General features: G+C 47.2%; 1 protein-coding gene across 1 annotated transcript; it reads right to left on the reverse strand.

Moving 5' to 3' along the window:
• Positions 1-208: 208 nt before the first annotated feature.
• On the reverse strand, positions 209-18343 carry meis2b (Meis homeobox 2b). The gene is made up of 13 exons (XM_062550854.1): positions 18165-18343; positions 17750-17979; positions 17231-17372; positions 16886-16936; positions 16408-16458; positions 16068-16214; positions 12837-12951; positions 6913-7052; positions 4063-4139; positions 2858-2916; positions 2644-2733; positions 2294-2397; positions 209-818 (listed from the first exon to the last, which is right to left on the reverse strand). The coding sequence occupies exons 1-12, from the start codon at positions 18180-18182 to the stop codon at positions 2339-2341; spliced, it is 1179 nt and encodes a 392-aa protein (XP_062406838.1). The 5' UTR covers positions 18183-18343; the 3' UTR covers positions 209-818; positions 2294-2338.
• Between the last annotated feature and the right edge of the window lie 2581 nt (positions 18344-20924).

A 20924-nucleotide genomic window follows, 5' to 3' on the forward strand; every position in this document is an offset into this window, starting at 1 on the left:
TTGGGGGCATTTCTTTTTGTATTCCACAGTGGTTCCCTTTAGAGAGTGTATGTGAATGTGAGGGTGACAGTGTGTGTGTGTGTGTGTGTGTGTGTGTGTGTGTGCGTGTGTGTTCATGGTATAAATTGTGTGTGTGTGTGTGTGTGTGTGTGTGTGTCTGAGAGAGAAAGAGAGAGAAAGAGAAAGACTAGAAAGAAAGAGAGCTCGCTGTGTGTCAGCTGGTCTGTGGTCAAGAAAAAAAGTGCAAGGAAATTCTGGTCCTCGTGCTCCATCTTATCGTAAAAAAATAAATAAATAATTTAAAAGGGAAAAACAAAAACCAGAAGAAATCCTCCATCTCCAAAATAATCACCAGAGGTCATCTCAGCTTTCATTCCTCTTTTTTGAAGGAATATTTTCATAGTGAAAAAGTCTTCTGTCTTTTTTTTTTTTTTATTATTTGTACACATTTTGCTACGCGCTGGGCTCTCTGCTGCTGCTGTAGCTGTGGATGTCCAGGGGAGGGAAGGCGAGCAGGGAGGCAGGAGAGGGAGGGAGGGAGTCCTCTTGCTGGGCCCAGACAGGAGACAGTGAGGACGGGGCTCAGTAGAGGCTGGAGGGGGGTCGCTGGAGGTGGTGGTGGAGGTGGAGGTGGAGGTGGAGGTGGGTGCGGAAGTGGGGACACGGGTCAAGTCTGTTGTCGTGCTCCAGGAAGACTGTGACTGACTGTGAGCTTGGTCGAAATCAGTGGAGGTCGGAGGTCGTGACAAGGTGATCGGGCTTCTCATTGGACCACTTGCCACGGAGGGAGGAGCTTTCCCTGAGGGAACTGCAGACACCTGGAGGAGAACAGAAACACAGCGGTTAGACACTCTGCCCCAGGACCATTCATATATTCTACACAGGCAGCATGCTGTTGGGATGCTATACTATAAGAGACCATGCACATAGTATACTGTACATACATATATGACATTGCCTGATGCATGGTATGACACATGACAGTGGACATATTTCACAGTGTCTGCTACAATTATTTCCAAATAATGCTGTGTTATGGCCTAAAGGTGTATATGGACAGGACATGCTTGTGTGTATGTGAATGGATGGCATAGGGATGCATGTAAGCATGGATGTGGATATCAGTGGTAGAATGGGTGGTATGACTTACACCACAATTACTATTAGGAGGTTAACAGCCCACTCAATATTATTTCCATCACAGGTGTATTCATGTAATGCTTGAGCTAGCTGGTTATTGCCTGAGATGGCAGTTAATTAGCGGCCCTGGAACTGCAGTCCAACTGTCTGAGCAAAACACAAATCTGTAGGTGTTCCCAGACATAAGTCAGTCCTGCGTGGAATAGGCCATCACTGAATGGGCCACTGCATACACTATTATGCCAAAACACCACGTTTAATGATTGCGATAATTTAGCGACACAATCAGCATATGGTGTTGCCAAAGATGAAATTAGGAGCGCAAAACATCCCCGGCGTACGAGGCCATTACAGTAACTGGTCAATGATAATCCAATAAAAAACGGCCCGATTCAATCGTCTGCGAAAATGATTTAGTCTGCATTTATCCAGGTTGAGCACATGATGTCTCTATGGGTCCACTTTAGAATGGGGCCCCGTGCCGGTGCCGCACTCTCTCACTGATCTCGGGACTTCATTAGCCAGCGCTGAGAATTATGATCAGCAGGAAGGCCCGTGCTAACGCTAGCGCTAGCTCCAGCCCCACAAGCCTGGAACATGAAGGAGCAAAGGGTGGGGGAGCCACCGAGAAGGCAGCACCTATTTACATATAAAGAGCCCTATTAATCAAGGTAAGTGTCATTATAGTGTGGCTCATTGAGCAGTGCAGTGTGGGTATTAAATAAAATTCTCCATGCCCCGGTGCCTCTGGCGGCCCATACGTCTTGATTTGTGAACTGTCAGCATTGCCGAGCCGGCTGATAGAGGATGGTGGAGGGGGGGTGGGGTGGGGTGTGTGTGTTTGGTGGTACTCATGGTGAAGGTGGCTGGAGGTGTGTGTGTGGGGGTGGGGTATAAGGGGGTGGCGTAAGGGAGGATTACCAGACTCTTAATAAGATTGTAGAGTGTGCCCACACAGAATAAAGAAGAAAGAAAAAAGGGGGAGCGTTAGACAGGGAGGGATTGAGATGAGAAAGAAACAGGGAGGAATGAAAGAAAAAAAAAGGAATGGAGTGAAAGCTGTTCTAAATGGAGGAGGAGGAGGCGGAGGAGGGGGGTGAGAGGCCAATGCTGATGCTAGGGAGATTGCAAATTGAATTGAGGCAATACGTACTCCACCGGGTCCTCACGTCGAGCTTGGGAAGGGCTGAGGGAGGGTTTACATGTAGTGCCACTGCCCATCCATGCCCATGTTCATGCCCATGGCGCCCATTGGCCCTGCAGGAAAACGACCGCCAGAGGAACACACAGTTAAACACACAGTACAGTAAATCTTGATATATACTGTACATATATGGGAGCCTTTTTAGCATGCATCGTTTCTCATCAAAGGAGTTTTTTTTAGCACTCACAATAGGTGTACATGAACATTTAGATGAGCGTGAGGAGAATTTGGGTGATTGATTATAATCTAGGACTGCAGCTTAAACTGTGTTAGAGAGTGGCAAAGAGGGATGATCTTACCAGCTGGTCGAATGCCCATGTGTTGCTGGCCATCCAGGACGTAGCCCGCCATGGGCTGGCCGTCAGGGCTGTACGCTGACCCCTGGTTCACTGGAGGAGGAAATGATGATCCAGAATTAAAATCAATACAGATTTGGGTATTTGCAGAGAACATTTGAGAAGTACTGAGCCAAGCCGATGGAGTGGGTAACTGGAGAAAGAAAAAAGAAATTACCTGCTCTGTTGGACTGGTCAATCATTGGTTGGACTATTCTTCTTCTGGCATTGATGAACCTGGAGAGATACAAGGGAACATTATTGAGTCACACAATTCAATTTATTTATCCTACCAGAGTGCAGAAAATCTTTAATGTCAATCGAACAAAGCTGCCTCAACTGCAGACTGGCTATGTTAAGACCTTTGGGATGAATGCGCTTCCGACGCAGACGTTTCGAATCGCTGTATGGCACCCTCTGTGAACTTAGCTTAATGCTAACATTATAAAATGATTATTAAACGCACTGATGGCCTGAGGGCTAGACAGCTGATGGCCTCTTCAAATAACTCATTTTCCGAGGGGAGGAGCATGCTGTGCCTGAACCAGAAGACACTCCAGTGAAGACTTGACAAAGGTTACTCGACCGTAGCAGTTTTTCTTTAATGCTACGTGGAATTACGGGGTGCTTTATCACCGACTGATACATACAGTTGTTACGGTTAACTTGCCGTTTTATTGACAATTTTATTTTGAAGCCTGATTTACTATTCAGCCTTCAACCTATGAAAGGATATTCATTACAAGCTCATAAACCCCATCACTAAAGAGAATTTAAGGTGAATGTTCTCATAGAAAAAGTCTGATATGATAATTTGATTTATTATTGACGAGTCTAAACACAGTCTTCTCTGCTTGGGTAACTACAGTATATACCATCACATTAAAGCAGCACATGATAATTCATCCACAACTAATCTTTTTTCTTCCTCAACGATATGACCATTTCAGACACTCCTTTACCCGTAATAAGAACTAACAATGGGTGAAAATATCCATGACACCATGGCTTCTTACTCTGCCAGGGAAACTCAACACAACCACCAGTTCCTTCGGCATTTCCAGATAACACAGCCTGAGTTCCATCAGAGATGCACCCACTGGCTATGTCCTGCAATCTCTGTCAGTATCACTGATAGGAGCTCCGGAGATATCCGGGTCTCTGGTCTGCGAGTGACCTCTTCATAAGAGGCTTATGTAGCAGCGGTGACACTGCCTTTTGACTCTGACTGTGTGTGTGTGTGTGTGTGTGGGGGGGGGGGGGGGGGGGGTCGGGGGGGGTTGGAGAATGTGTGCCTTGATAAAGGCTGATAAAAGACAAGGAGGCGAGGGGTGGGAGGGAGCTGGCTGTGAAGGCAGGGTCACAAGTTCAGAGGTTACTCACCAGTTATTCACTTGTAGGATGGTCAGCCCTGTGTCCTGGGCGAGCTGCTTCTTCTGCTCCTCGGAGGGGTACGGGTGCTGTGGGGGGCCAAAAAGTACAACCGCAGAACCATATTAGAACAATGTCAAAGCTCCCCTCTCCAGAACAGACATGTCTCCTTAATGAAGTTCTGGCCCACAAAAACATAACATGCAATCAGCGCTGCAGCGAGTTGAAACCGAGTCTTTGGCAGCTGAGAATGGGTCTCAGGAAATGACATCGGTGGCCCTGATGACAGGCTTCTATCCACACTCTCTCTCTCTCTTTCTCTCTCTATCTCTCTCCCTCTGTTTCTCTCTCTCCCTCTCTGTCTCTCTCTCTCTCCCTCTGTTTCTCTCTCTTTCCCTTTCTCTCTCTCTCTCTCTCTCTCTCTCTCTCTCTGTCTCCGTAACTCGCTCCGGGCCTCCCATATGCCTGCCGCTGATCTGGTCATGTCCCCGCCGTGCCATTGGCTGAGAGTGCGCGGCATTGTTTGACATTATTTGACATTATTTGACATTATTTGACGAATGATACATAAAAAACAATGGGAGGACAATGGCGGGCTTTGTCGGGGCCCCGAATGGGGCCTGCCCTGCTGTGGCCCCCCTGGCCCCTGAGCCTTGTGTGACACTGGGGAGGCGGGTGGAGGGAGGATGGTGGTGTGTGTGTGTGTGTGTGTGTGTGTGTGTGTGTGTGTGTGTGTGTGTGTGTGAGGGGGGTGTTGTTCGGGGGGTGTTGGGGGTGGCAGATGGCAGACAGAGGTGACGGTGTTCCGAGCACGGGGTCGTGGGCGTGCGCCCATTTCGGGCGCTGTCAGGGCCGCAGCCACCTCCTGCCGCTCGCCGGTGAGGGATGAGCTTCTGAGCACTCCATTTTAAACAGGGGCCTTTCTCTCTCTCACTCCCACACACACACGCACACACACACACACACACACACACACACACACACACACACACAGAGGGTGACACAAAGCCCAACTCTGCCGCTAATGATGGCCTCCCAGCTTGGAGCCTGTCACTGGAGTGATGGATGATGCTATGCTCCACCCCCTTTTCCCTGCACCCCGGCGACTACACTAACACCGCGGAGAGCTCCACCAGCGCCGCGGCAGCTCACCTAACAAACCACTCCATCTGATCGCCAAATCACTGTCTTTCTCCGCATTTGGTGGAGTGCTGTGTTTATTTGATCGAGGTAAGGAACATTCAACAAGAGTGTGTTAAGTAACTGATGGATGGCGGTCGTAAAAAAAAGGGATGGAATTTTATCCTCGTATTGATTCTGTGAGCCAAAAACCACATTTAGAGAAACACTCCAAGTGTATAAGACGAGACAGACAGGAAAGAGAAGAAAGAACACATTTGTGAAGCCTAAATTTTTCTCTTTGTCCCTCTGTCTGTTTTCTCATCAAAATCAAATGTGCATTACTGTAAAAAATCCCAGTTACACATGCTTCATTATCGCTACTTCTACTGTGGAGGAGACCTCCTTGAATATTTGACGCAAACCCAACAGTTAAAACGGTGTTAACCTGAATCTAAACTCCCTCACAGCCTAGCTTTTCTGCCCTTTCTGGGGGTTATTTTAGGGAACGGTGGTAGTGGCTGGGGTTGGGACCGGGGGGGGGTGTAGGTCTTTCGACCGAACCTCAGAATAGGCCACAAAAGCTGCAGCGCTAAGACCATATGTTGAAAGCCTCCTCCTCCACCACCACCACCACCACCCCTCCACCCCTCCACCCCCACACCCTCGCCCCGTAGCTCACAGTGGAGCTGCACAAAACGTAATCCCACTCCATTCAGCTCTCTCTTACAGCCCAAATGAATGCTTGATCGCCTGGGTGTTGCGGCGCGCCATTCAGGGCCAGCCCTTCGAGTCCCCTCACTCACTTTTCAGCGACACACCCTGCAATGGGAAACACTCCTGCTTAACAAATTAGAGTGAAAGGGCCCGGGGACAGAGAGAGGGGATAATTCAATTAACCCCCTCTTTTCACAGGGAAAATATAAAGGTGTGGGCCCGGGGAAAAAAAGAGGAAGGAATTAATGCGGCATACGAGACCTGTGTGGGCCTTTCAGCGGCCCGGGAGCCATTCAAGGCAACTCGCAAAAACATCTAAGGCCAGCAGGGTCCTCCAAGCAAAAAAGAGAGAGAGGGAGAGGGATAGAGGGACCTGGAAGTAGGGGAAATGAGGGGGAGAACGAGTGCTAAGTTTCTGAGGATAAAAGGATGTACTGTGTTGTTGTTGACAGTGGGGGTAATGTGGTCATGGGTGGTACTGTAGGCGTTTTGGGAGCAGTGTGGCTGTTTAACACTTAAGGGGTGTGTAGTTTCTTAAGGATGTGGACATAAGCTCCAGGCATCATTTTGGAGCATCTAAAGGGGTCCTTTTTCGCAGTGATAAAAATAAGCGTGGGAGGAAGGGAAATGAAAATAGATAACGCTGCCCTAACGCTGTCCTAGCGCTCATCTAACACCGGCCCTCCCTCAGATCACCGAGGCAGAAGCCACGAGAGTGACAGAGAGGAACACATCAAGCTGGAGGTCGGAGAGAAAGGCAGGCTAATGGAGAGAGGAAGAAAGACAGAAAGACAGAGAGAGGGAAATGGAAAAAAGCAAAGAAAAAAGGCTAAGCTATGACAGTGAGAGAGTTATAAAATAGGCACAATGATGGATTAAGAATGGAACAGAAATAGCTTAAGGAAGGACGGAGAGAGAGAGAGAGAGAGAGAGAGAGAGAGAGAGAGAGAGAGAGCAAGGTGAGGTGAGAGAGAGGCTAAAACGGAGACAGACGGTGTGCGTCTGTGCCGCAGGTCTGCTCCTTACCGTGAGGTGCTGGAACAGCCATGCCCGCATGATGTTGGTGGCCACCTTGGGGAAGATGCCTCGCTTCTTCTGCCTCTTCTTGTCCTGGTCATCCTCGTCGCCCGTGCCCGGCGATGCCAAGCTGTTCTCCATACCGTCTCCTGGGGTAGACAACAAGAGGAGAGAGAGAGTGAGTGAAAGAGAGAGAGAGAGAGAGAGAGAGAGAGAGAGAGAGGTCACCTCTGGAATGCCCCCGTTGATTTGGCGCCATCACTCCAAATCACGGCAAATGGACACTGAAGGGCCCAGCAAGTCGCGAGGGCGCCACAAAAAAAAAAAAAAAAAAACACACACACACACAAGATGCGAAAATCCCCCCTCCACCACTCCACCCCCCCCCCCCCTCCCTTTCCCCATTCGAGTATAGCCGTACGAAGAGAGAGAGAGAGAGAGAGAGAGATGAAGAGAGCTGGGAGAGAGAGAGATAGAGAGAGAGAGTACGGTGGGAAGCGCTCGCTCCACACTCTTGTCTTATTAATTCAATGTGAGCGGCGCGTTTGACGCGAGGTAATGAACGTCGAGCCTGAGCGACTGACATAATGCGGCCTCGTGTAAGACTCGGAACAGGAACATAATAAAGGGAATTTTTGATGTGCGTTGCCTCGCTTGTTGCTTGATGGCGAGAGAGCGCAAAAAGGGCTTTCTTCAGATGTGTAATGAAGGAAGAAGAAGAAGAAGAAGAAGCAAGATGAGGATGAGGAAGAAGGAAAGAAAAAACGTAAACAAATAAATAAATAACTGACACGCGGAGAGAGAGGCTAATGAGAAGGCGAAGAGCGGTGAAAAACAACACGGCGTTGCTTGTTATGGGCCAAGACACTTCTTAGCTTGCCTGTGCCTTCCTCTGCTGTAGCACTGTCCTCTATGAGCCCCGTGGGGGATAGACTGGTGAGCTGCCGGATCCGCGCCACACCTGAGCCGGACCGGTAGCGGAACCGGGACGCTTCACAGGATCGGAACGTCTGCTCTGCGCCCCACTTGCTCTCGCTCTCAACTCCCCATGTATGGGCAACATCTGAAGGACCTTCACAGATCTGCCCCCTCAGTGCTCTCCTTAGCACCTGACCTTGTTTTGATGTCAGCGGGGAGACTTGCATGGAGACGCGCATCCAGACAGGAGGTCTGTCTAAACACAGGCTTCCTTTCTTCCATCCCGACCGTGAACAGCTTCACTCCTTCTGACCCTCCATCTTTATCCATCCCTCCCTCCATCCCCCTCCCTCACTCTCTCTCTCTATCTTTCCTTCTATCTCTCCATCCCACCATTAATTGTGCATCAGCAGAGATGATTTACTTTTAACAGTCATGGTTATTTTTCTTGCCCTGAGGGCGTAGATGCCTTGAAAGCCTGCCCGGAGGGCGTGTGAATAATGCATCTGAGAGACTCCTCCCTCAGGGCGTGACAGGAACCCTACTTTTCTTAAGATTCGCCCTGGCATGTCTCCTTGTTTTTGGGGATGCATCAATCAAAGGGCGCCTATATGCACCATATTCACGCATAAATATTGCAGCTAATGAATAATGACATTCAAATCGGCAGGGGCGGAGTTGGCTGGGGCAGAAGGGGCATTGGGGGATTTGAGATGGGGATAGAGAGGAGAGGAGAGGAGAGGGGAGGAGAGGAGAGGAGAGGGGGACATTGCTTTTAGGCCTGGATGATGGTGTAATCAAGTCCAAGTCAAGGACAGGCCAGAGAGCAGTGCCCTTAGACATCCACGTCTCCATGTCTGAGCGTATAACTACACTCTTACTGTTATTTAAAATGGAGGGAGATCAAGAAAGTACATCTGACATCTGAAAGCACATCAGATAACTGAGAGTTTTGTTTGACTTTATGTAGGTGGGTCTTGTTTGGCAGATTGTTTTCATATTTCAAAACACAATTGTATCTAGGCATTGTGATACCTCTCTGACAGAGAAACCCCAATTAAAGTACACTGCAGAGAAGACATGATTTGCTTATCACAAACTGCTCAGTTTCACCAAAGTTAAAACAAATTTCCAACTGGCAATAGCTCAAAGAAGACAGCCATGAAAGAAAGGAAAGACAAAGAGAGAAAGAAAATATGAAAGAAAGAGAACCAAAGGGGAAAGGGAAAGAAAGAAACAATGAAAAAAAAAAGAAAAGAAAAAGAGTCAGAAAGAAAGAGAGAGAGAAGAAAAATCCTCATTACATCTGCAGAGCAGCCACAGTAACACCCCCTCTCCTCCTCCTCCCTCCCCCTCTCCCTCCCTCCCTCCCTCTCTCCCTCCCTCCACCATCTCCCTTCTCGGTGCTCCAGAGAGGGAAGGCCGCAGGGCAGATCCTACCCAACGCTAATCGCTTCTGACTGTTCCCTGGCAACATGGGCCCATCCAGCCTGTGTGACTGTGCACTCTGGAAGGGGCGGCTGGGCAGGGCTCCCACAGCCAGCCTGCCTGCCCGTGGCCTGCTGGCCGTCCACTCTCTCTCCCTCCCTCCCTCCCTCTCTCTCCCTCCCTCCCTCTCTCTCTCTCTCTCCCTCCCTCTCTCTCTGTGCTGTTCTCTCGCGTGTGACGCAGAGGGGGGGTGCCACAGCCTCGGGGAAGGCTGGACTGTGCCCCCCGGCAGTTTGGGGAGAAAAACAGCACCCTAAGATATGGAGAAGAGCCTCTCCACCAACACCACCCCCCCTCCCTCCACCCCTCCACCCCTCCTCTCCTCCTTCCCTTCCTTCTCCTTCTGTGCTCCCCCCATCTTATTCTCAAGGTACACATACACAGGACAACATGCATGGTGATGGCGTGGTGATAAAAAATAGATTGGGTCTCAGGCGACAGAAAAAAGTGTAGCGCGCTAAAGTGATGCCCTGTGCGTCTCCTCTCCCACCTTAAGAAGCATCATAAAAAAATCAAATGGAGTCCCCCCCCCCCCCCCCCCCAACACACACACACACACACACACACCCCTTATCTTTTGGCTGCAGGGGAAGGTAGCAGTGATAGCGCCGCGGCGGCTAAGGCTACGGCTACACAGCGCGGCGTTGTGCTGCCTGTGGCAAGATGTCCCGGAGACAGAGAGCTAGGGAGGCTCGCCGAGCGGAGCGGATGCGGGGCGGATGCGTGCCACCCAGCGCGAGGGTGCCGAGCGGCGGGCACACCCTCTCTCCCCGCCTGCCTAATGAGCTCGTCGCGACCTCAATCTATCACCGGCGATGCTTCTTTACATTGCGCACTGCTCACGCCACGGGCTGTGACAGATATGGTGATTATCCTGCCAGTCGCGCGCGCGCTCTAAAAATGCACCTGACTCTGTCAACAACACACACACACACACACACACACACACACACACACACACACACCACCACCCCTTCAACCCTCAACCCCCCCACCCCAGCACACACACACACACACACACCACCACCCCTTCAACCCTTTGCCCCCCCCCACCCCAACACACACACACACACACACACGCACACACATACACACACTGCATTCACTGTGTGTATAAAGGCTTGTTTACTACGGTCGGTGGTTCCATAATGCAATAGCATGTGTTGGAAGGAGTGCTATAATCTGCACTCAACAAACTGCCTCTTGACAAAAAGGGGCTGAAAGATTTCCTGTCGCCTTTATCTGACTTTTTAACTTGTAAAGGAGTGTGCAGGGGCGGAAAATGCTCCCTCTTCTCCCTTTTGTTTTATTTTGGCCTTTGTGATGGGCATTCCTTTGGCCCTCCTGACACTGCGACCCCCGACCAAAAATGTTTGGCATGGCTCTAGCCCCGTTAGCTCACCAACACCCACCCACCCGTCCACTCCCCCTACACACACACACACACACACACACACACACACACACACAGCACACACACACACACCCCTGCCCTCCACACCCTCCTGATCAATGATGTAACCGAGGTTTTAGTAAAACAAAAACCACTGGCCACAACGGGCCTAGAGAGAGAGAGAGAGAGAGAGAGAGAGAGAGAGAGAGAGAGCGAGAGAGAGTGGGAGTAAGAGAGAGAGAAGCCAGAGGGGGGTGATGAGCTGTGCAACCATAGATACAGTCACCACCACACAACTGACCACAGCTAAACCACTGAAGGGGTTTCCATGGGAAGAAGCTTCACCACGTCTCCCAGGAAACCAAGGCAAAGCGCCTCCCTCTCCCCCGGTCTAAAGAGGCAGCACGGTGCTGTTAGCAGTGCGGGTGGGTCGTGGGTGTGTATGCGTATGCGTGTGTGTGTGTGCAAAACAAAAGCTGCCCCCCTAACGCTAGCAGGTGCTTTTGAAGCCCCCCCCACACACACACACACACCGTCACCACCCCCACCACCTCCCCCTCCGAACTACCTCTGAACTCGGACGAGGGTTGCTGACGTCAACCCCGACCCCCCTCCACCCTCCACCCTCCACCCTCCACCCTCCGCCACACCTTCCCCTCTCTTTTGACTTCCGATGCTAAAAGCGTTTACTTTGAGCAGCTCCTGCATGATAAAGAGATGAAGGTGGGTGTGGTGGGGAGAGAGAGAGAAAACAAGCCCAAGTGGCCCCAGGAGAAACAGCAGGTTGGCCCGGCCTCAGATCTCCCTGAGCGGCGAGCTGGCCTCTGATCATTCCGGGGTAAGTCCCCCCACCCCCCACCCCCCTTTTTTGTGACTCGTATTTAAAGTGTCCCTGTCCTTCAGGCCTGGCGGGGGTCACTCTCTGTCCCCTTCTACTTTGCGCTCCCACCTCTCCACCCCGCCCCCCATCCCCCAGGTCAAAAGGCCGTGGACCCAGCATCGCACCCCGCTGCTGTTTAAAAAAAGCCCTTTCACCCCATGCTCTTCCTCTCTCTTGCTGGGCATAGTCCGCATTTCCAGCACCCCGAATACCTTCATACCACACATTTCTCTGGGCAGGGAAGCAGGTTTCACTTTGTACAGCAGGGACAATGAGTTACAGTGCAACAGCGGCAAATATTTTTTGGGGGTCGGATCCCTTTCCCCTTCAGAAGGGTAAAGAACAAAAGAGAGGGAGAGAAAGAAAGAATGAGGGAAAGAGAGAGAGAGAGAGAGTTAGGAAAAAGAATGTGCATCGCAATTCTTTTCTCCCACTGAATTTCTCTTGTCGTGCAAAGCATCCTCCTATTGTTCCTGTCAGTGCCTTGGCTTTTGTTGCCTGATGGGCCAAGAGTGGAACAAGGCTTTTAACTCTATTTTTACTGTGGCGACGCACAAGAAAAACAAAAACACGTCAGAAAAAAACATATATCCTCGCCTCCTTGGCCAAAAAAACAACAACAACAGTGGACTGTAAGAGCCAAAAGCCTCCGCTGCCAAATGGTCAGGTTACAGCAAAAAAAAAAAAAAAAAGTGGTGTTGAAATTAATTAGCAAACGGCTGGCCACAGTAAGCTCACACACTTAACAAAACAGAAATGCTAATGTGAAGAAAACAAAAGACAGTGGAGGGGTGACAGAGAGGGCATGTTGCAGCTTGGCTTCTTTGATCACAGGCTGCTTCAAAAAGAGGCCAAAACATGCACTTTGATCCTGATAGGTTTCATCAAGTCTTCAAAAAAAAGCAAGGCAATGCCAATTCCCGCAGTTTAAATGTTTACAGTTGAGACCACCATCAACACACAGATTAGAATTCCCCCATGTTCCAGCAAACACTGATTATATTTAGCCATAAACGTGATTTCAGAAGACAGATGAATGACAAAAACATGACTCTGTAAACATTAAACAACCCACACCTATTAGTACAGAAACTAACCAGAACATCTAATAAATTCCTTGTCCTACACTCTGAGCCATCCAACCCTAATTTTGAGTTCAGCTGAACTAGAACTTCTTAACCTTTTTAGATATGTATCACAAAACTGCAAAATAAGTAAATAATAATAATTTAAAAAAAATATGTGTTTTCTTACCGAGCTCGCTGCTGTTGTCTCCGCTCTGAGACGCGTGTCCCCCGCTGGAAGGCCCTGGCGTCCCCACTGACGGGGTCGAGTGTGCATCGTCCAGATCTCGCCAGGTCGCAGGGTTCTGAGGTGCACAGATGGACACCAGCAGATCCCCAGTGGACGAATCAACATGAAAAAGAGAAAACAACGTCTTCATTCAGGATGGTCATTCACAAAAGTTCAACATCATTTCAACAGACTGCAGCATCATTTCAACAGCCAGGCTAAGTTAGTAAGGCAGCACTACAGTTGTCCATTACACATCTGTTTATACTAGATGCCAAGACAAACTGCCCCGAAAAGAAAGACTCCAGGGTGTCACACACAAAGCAAGTGAAGCGATGCCACTAGTACACTAGGACACCACCAACAGAAAGTCAAACTCAGGCGTGACGATCAACACAATCTGAGTGATGTATGCTAATGCCTTAAAAAGGACCAGAGCAGCCACCGTCACCCACCAAGCACACAAAACAAGCCAACAAGTTACCATTTTTCCCCCGAGCTCAACTTCTGTGCCTCTCGACCTAGGAGCAGATCTCTGGAGAAGATTTCAGCTGTGCGGTGGCCCCGGCCACGAGAAGGCGAGAAGGCTCTCTACGAAACAAGAGACGCGCCGAGATAGGAAGCGGAGATGGCTCAACAGCACAGAGCAGCAGCACAGTCGCTTCTCTCTTTCTTTCTCTCTCTCTCTCTCTCTCTCTCTCTCTCTCACTCTTTTTCTCCCTGCTCGTCTCTGTCTCTCCCTCTCGCCCGGTGTCTGACCGGCAAATGCTGCTGCCCTGTCTTGGGCACGGCGCTTTTTTATCTGCCCGAGGGGGCGAGCGAGGGCACTTAGACGGGCTCAAGCCGAAGACAAACAGTCGGCCTCCCTCTTCAGCGCTCTTAGCGTCAGCTGTTTGCCGGATGGCCATCAGATAAGGGGGCCCTGAGAGCTGCCAGAATAAGCATCGCAACAATACAAGGCGGCATGAATGCGTGCCCTTCACGGGATCCTCATTAGAAAACAGTGGGCTTGTCTCCATGGGGCATCCACAAAGGTGCTCACCCCATCTCTCTCTCTTTCTCTCTTTCTCCCCCTCTCTCTACCTCTCTACCTCTCTCCCTGTCTCGCTCTCCATATCTCTTTATTAAGCTCATTTGCGCTCTCACAACATAAAGAACAAGAATCACACCCAATAAGGAAATTGTGTAAATTACTGAGTGTGTACTGATGTATATATTGGATGTAGCTCTCAGTAAACTACCAAATAGCATTTAAAAAAATAAAATAAAAAAAAAGACTGCTTACAACAGCTCATTTTAGATGATTACTGACCCCAAACTTTTATGTGAAGAACGTGGGCTTAGATAACTGACTGGCTGTAAATGGGAGATGGGAAAAGGCGGTTCCTGAAAGGACTATGTTATGACCACGGAGCAGCATCGACAGCTGCGGCGAGTTCAGGTGATGAGACCTTTGGATTTAAGATGACCAGTACAGGCCAGCCATAAAGACGGCTGGATGAAGCCATCACGGCGCAGTAAAAACGCCTATCAGCTTAAGAAACGCACGGAGCGCCTTGGCGAAAGCTCACCACATCATCAGAGGACATAAGCACACACATAAATTCAGTGTACTTTGGGACCCCCGCCCCCACAAATACACACACACACACACACACACACACACACACACACACACACACAGTTGTGGTCAGCGATAAAAAAGATGTTTTCCGGGGTTCAAGTGCCGAACTACAAGGACTACATGAGCTATTGCGTTGGAGGACAAGGCAGATGATGCACTGCCGGAGAATGTGCCTCAAAATCAGGCACAGACAAACCCTCTCCCTCCCCCTGGCCTGGGTCTACTACAACCAGGCCCTCAGTCGCGTACACAGCTGTGTCTCTCTCTTCTTTTCTCTCTCTCTCTCTCTCTCTCTCTCTCTCTCTCTCTCTCTCCCTCCCTCTCTCTCTCTCTCTGTCTATGCACACACACACTGATCCTCTGCACGCATGATTCAGCGGCTGAATAAGTCTTTGAGAGCAGACGCAGGAAAGAGTAAAGGGGAGGGAGTGTGTGGACATTTGGCAGAGGCCCGGAGGAAGGCAATAAATATTTCTTTGGCTTCTGAACCAGAAAGGGTGCTGAGTGACGTCTGTTTTTTTCTCTCTCTCTCTCCACGTAGCATGTTGATCAGCACAGTGCCTCACATTTCTAGAAAGATCTTAAGACGTTTATCAAAAAAAAGAAAAAAAAAAAAAAAAACACTCAAACCTTGATTTCCCTCTTAACTAACATCTACATTTTTCTCCTAATATTCTTATAAAGATAAATATTAAAAAAAATCTGCACGGCTGCAGCCCCGTGTGTTTCTGGTTTCTGAAGGTGGTCAGACACACCTTATAAAACACTTAAGGTTTTACACAGCCTCATTATTTTTTTTGAAACGGAGTTCCTTTGTCGGCGTGACAGAGGGAGGGCTGTTGGCCAAGGGAAGTGTAACTGTATGGGACCCACTATGGTGCGCTGTGTTTACAAAGACCCCCCTCCCCACTGACAATAATAATCTAATCAGTTCAAAGACAATGCAGCTTTCACGTGCAAATAAAACACAGATCATCAGAAGCCTTAAGAGGGCAGGACGGGGGGAAGAAAGGGACAAACAGAGCCCCACCACCTGGCCCCTTCACCAGGCAAAGCGTCATTATCATCATCATCATCACCACCACAGTTGTTAAAAGTGACAATGTTATCATTATCACCACCACTACAATTATCCTAAAGGTGCCACATTTAAATTGATGTTAAAGGAAACCATACCGTTGGTTCCAGAAAAGTGAAGAAAAATTGCAACAATTAAAATAGTTCAGAATATCCACTTTGAAAATAAAAACAAAAACAAAACAAAACAAAACAAAAAAACAACATTAAGATCTTAGTAAATTACTCTTAATCTTGCTCAACAACAAAATTATATTAATTTGTTGAAAAGGATGGCTGGGGAAATAAAAGCTGAAAAAAGGCCTTGGGAGATATAAAAGTGCCTTTACAAGCACTTAAATGTTTAGAGGGGTTGTGCAAAATGAGGGGAAATTAAATGGAAATAAAGGGCAGAAAGTAGCCTATGGATAAAACACCAGAAGCCTAATCATCACAAAATCATCAGAAACAAACAATTAAAAAATACTGTAATAACGTAAAAGAGCACTCACGTGTTCTGCTAGGTTTGTGGATGATCCTGAGAGGTCGTCAAAATCAGACTTGCATCCATCCCTGTCGTCGATGACTAGATCAATTGGCATTTTCCCCTTTAGGCAACTTATGTACCGATGGCAGAAGTTATCACAAAGTTCGTGCACCTGAAAAAAAAAAAAACATTTTGTAATTTAAAAGTAAATGTAAGTCTATCTCTAATTATGCATATGGGCCTATGATATCATATCACAACGGAAATTGAGCAAACATATCAGTACCAATTGTCTTAATAATTGGCTTTCTAAATAACTAACTGACGTTAAAAATCGTTGTTAAATACCTAGATCATCCACTCACCTTTTCTAATTCCAGAAGATGAAATCGAAGCACTTGTATCGATTGGATCATCTACATGGAAAATGAAGTAATAAGACGTATTATTGAGTAGCTTTGGTATAGATCGATGTAGAGGACTTGCACTGTCTACATCCAATTCCACCCTCACTGAAGCCTTGCAAAGAAAACATTTTTTCAAATGATATCCTCTTGATATTTTTAAGGACTGTACAGTTAGAAGAGAAATATACAAGTCCTGATATTGTTTTTGCATGGCTGTCTCTCGTTTAAATAGCTGGCATTAGGCCGGAAACGTTTCCTTGAATGAGTGCTTTAAGGTTGCCTTGGGCAAAGAGTTTCATGGTCTCCAATGGCAAAATATAAAGCATAACAGCATAGTTCCAAAACTAGCCTGTTTCCATCAGAACTGCACTCATATGAGTTTAATTATGTTCAAGGACAGCATTCATATTCTGCCAAAAGAATAGGCTAGACTTACCAAGTTGTCCAACTCTGGATTTGATGAAAATAACGGTTTTTCTGCACGTATCTGTACCAACAGAAAATAGTACTTGTTAATTTCAGTGTTTAGATTTACTAATTGGGCACATAACAATTACACACATTTTCACATGTTTTCATTTACTGGCCAAACCAGGGCACTCGCTTAATTTAAGAAAACACATTACTCATAAATCACTCAGCATGCCTGTCATGAGGGGCGATCGATCAATGCCAGTTAAAAGTACAGGGGCAGCATAAAGCGCAAGCGTGCTTATCACATCACAAGCCATTTACAAACAGGCGAGAGCAATTAATGTGCGTTGACTTGACTGACACCGACCTGTTTGGCAAAGACGGCGATATCCTCGTTGAAGGAGTCCGAGGAGCACACGTCGCCGCCCGCGACTCCCGGTTCCCTCGGCGTGCATGTGGCCAGCTCGCATTTCTCGAACACAAGAGCGAGCAGGGGGAATAACGGATGGCTATGGAGAGAAAACAATGTTGTTTATAAACATTTAACACACACGGAGAGCATTGCATTATATACATAATTTAACCAAATAAATATGTAAAAGAACAACTACACAGTTTTGCAAGATTTTTTCCCCCCCAAACACTGGTTTACGGGATTCATTTTCAACAAGAGCCTAAATAAACACCACATACACATACTCCCAATAACAGTCTTGATAACAATCAGAAATGCATAACCTGGCATAAGCAAAGTTTAACAGGGATGCAAGTAATATTGGCAGAATTTAAACTGGGCTATACAACAAACATTTTCAGAAGGATAGCCTATTTAATGGTGACATAATACACAGTACATTATGGTATTTTTAAAAAACGTTCTGCCTACCCATATATTTGGTCTTTGTCCCTCTTCAGAGCGTCGTTGACAGCGGAGCCCATGCTGCTGGACATGAGACTGTGTGGTGCGTGGGCCCCGTAGTGCTGGTTGGCGTGAGGAGGGGGCCCGTGGTTCAAGTGATGGACCTGAGGTAGAGGCCGTGGAGCGTGCGGGTCGTACATGGACGTCGGAACCCCGACACCGTCCATTCCGCCCCCATAGTGGGCCAGCTCGTCGTACTGCAGAAGAAGTTCATGAGAGGTATGGTGACTTTGAGAAGCTACAGGCCGCATTTACTCATCCGTACAACACATAAGACAGTGCAATTAAATAATTAAATACAAATTCTAAAAAGAAGGGAAAACAACACAAACAACCTCTGACCTGGCATTAGTGCAGAAATTAAGCGATTAACTGATCTTACCCTTTGCGCCATCTGCATGCGCAACTCTTAAACGGCAAGAGCTAGTCTTCCCTTCAGTATCCAAAAGAAAGGTGTTTCCCTTCTGACGAGTCAAATCCCTTTGAAAAGTCAACTGTGACACTCAAGACTAATCCCAAATGACACTGGTAGACAATTAAATCATATTTGTGCAAAGACTTTGTGCGGTACTCTCCAAAGATGAAAAACCTAATGAATAGTTTAGCTATAATAAGCCCTTAAAAGATCAAGAGGTCTTGGAGGGCGATGAAGAAACTCAACTCCGCATGGAGTGGCCGAGAGGAATGCGCCAAGTAGTCCTGTGTAACTTGTCGGCTGTCAATCAGAGAAATGTGTCTGTCAAGATAATTCACGTAGAAGTTCCCGAAGTGACGCTCCAAGTAATGCCGTCAGTCCACTCTCTTAATTCCCCCAGTAAAGACAGTGCTTTCTTTTGCCGTATAAGTAACGACACTGGAATCAGCAGCAAGCAGCAGCAGCCTATTAGAAAATATCACAGACTACTCCGATTGTCTATTCCTTGTGGCCATTCCGCGCTCTCTCACTCCTTCGCTGTCTTATTTCTCCGACGTGTGAGAACCTTGTCGAGTGCTCGCGGGTCGCTCGAGAGCGTGCTTATAGAATAGATGTGTCTCGGGTCGGCGGGAGAAGCTGATGACGGAGACAGGCGAAGCGTGGTGGGTGTAACCAGTCCTGCCATGGTGAAATCGAGTGAGAGGGGAGATCGGGGCTGACGACAAGCCAGCGGTTGCTTGCATTGGACGAGCTGAATGATTGACACGCCGAAGAACCCTCTTTGTGGAATGAGGGGTGGAGTGTTTTTCCATCAGGAAGCGCTAAAAACGAATAGGCCAGCAGGCAATTACCATTTATTAGTGTCATACCAACACTCACATACATTTTACAAGATTTGATGATGCAACGCCAGGTGATTCGGGATTATTCCCACTTTCAATTTCATGTTGACTATCGGTAGCTTGTCATCCAAATGGTTCTGCAAGATCAGGGTGTTTGCTGAATAAACTTCAAGGTGTGATAGTAGATGGTTAAATGGAATGTAGGCCTAAATAGATAATCAAATATAATGAAGAATTGTAAGACTGAACAGTGGATAATTTTACAATCACTTGATAGGCTACATTTAATGTCAAATAAAGCGCTGAAGAAGTGGGCATAATGGTTATCCATAGCTGTCTCTCTGCCTCCTTAATTTCGTTATATCAGTGCTTTTGCATTTTCTGAGATTGTATTATGTTTGTTCCCATTTGACTAGTGTACTCCACAGCAGCCGTTTGCGTAATTAGGTAGCGAACATAACGGCAAAACGGACATGCACGCTCACCGCGGGGGGAAAAGGGATTTTGGATTCAAGGTACCATTACTGTACGGCTGCATGGTTACCGTTTTAGTGAGCATGGATTTACCATCTTCCCGACTTCTCAGATTTCTCAGAGTTTTAATCAAAGGCAAAATTAAAAATTACTAGGATGCGGTCAAAAATGCAATTCAGGCGTTGAACAACAAGGGATTGAAAACGTATTAAAATAAAAACATGTTATTAAAAGTTGCTTGACGAATGAATGGCATTATATGACACAATTTCTGACAGAAAAAAGTATCAACAGACAAAAGTAGGCCTACAATGTCGGACACTTTAAATCTGACCTAAAACAGCCTGTACATTTCTTTTCTGCCCAAAAAGTTATTGATTATGACACGAATTAGAATATAATTAACTGGTAATACATCAATTATGTGTATTTGCGGTGTTTGTCTTTTGTTTGCAATTAATAACATAATTCGTGGTAAGATTGACTGTACAATGGCTAAAGATGAACAATTCTTCTTTGAAGAGCACAGTAGCCTAAATGGCCTTGCATGATTACGCACGGAAACGCTATTGCTTTTCATCCCTGGTCATTGGTTTATTGGATTTTAACTAATACATGTTTTACGTTGCGTAGGCTACATCGTTTATTTTGTACATTTTTAGACACAACACTATCTGTTATGAATGATACAAATATGACATTTAATAATCCCCCTCGACATTCTGGCCTACATGGCTGTGTGCATGTCACAAGGTAAGGAAAACAGTGAAATAGAACTGCCTTGCTTCAGTTACGCAGACTCAAGGTAGGCTACTAAATTCATTAGATTCATATTATTTAGATGACCTAACAATTAACCATACTTTCAATAATGGGATTTCAGAACAAAAGTAAGCTTACAGTTTCTAAATTCTAGGAAATATCTAATTAATTTAAACGCATGAACGCATAACTTTGACAAGTTCCTTTCCACCAGCATCATCACTAGAAAGCTGCAGCCCGTGGTGCCTGACTCGGGGCGTGTAAGCCCACTTGACCGAGCGTGCCGACCAAGCGTCCGTTTGATCACCTGAACCAAAACATCTGCTGTGGGCTACGTGGAATCTACCCGACGCGTTTTAACCTGTCAGTGCGTTTTGGTTGCAAATACAAGTTCTTTCTCCACAGGAATTTCAAAGGCCGTGGTGTTGCAATTGTAGTCCGACGCCACCTGGTGGTTGACATAACATAACACTGATATTGCAAAGATATTACATCAATATTTCTTGACGAAAGCAATTGTCTGTTTGATTGACAACTTGGCAAGACACACACACACACACACACACACACACACACACACACACACACACACACACACACACACACACACAGAGAGCGATGTGTAAGGATATGGGATGTTTCATATCAC

This window comes from Sardina pilchardus, chromosome 12, assembly GCF_963854185.1.
Source record: "Sardina pilchardus chromosome 12, fSarPil1.1, whole genome shotgun sequence".
Lineage (NCBI taxonomy): Eukaryota > Metazoa > Chordata > Actinopteri > Clupeiformes > Clupeidae > Sardina > Sardina pilchardus.

Bases quoted from the DNA above. Each gene is read 5' to 3' on its own strand.
- meis2b (XM_062550854.1), bottom strand. The intron at 16,459-16,885 runs GTAAGTCTAGCC...TTTTCCATGTAG, and splicing joins ATCCAGAGTTGGACAACTTG to ATGATCCAATCGATACAAGT. The intron at 2,734-2,857 runs GTAATTTCTTTT...TTCCTCCTCCAG, and splicing joins TGACCAGTCCAACAGAGCAG to TGAACCAGGGGTCAGCGTAC.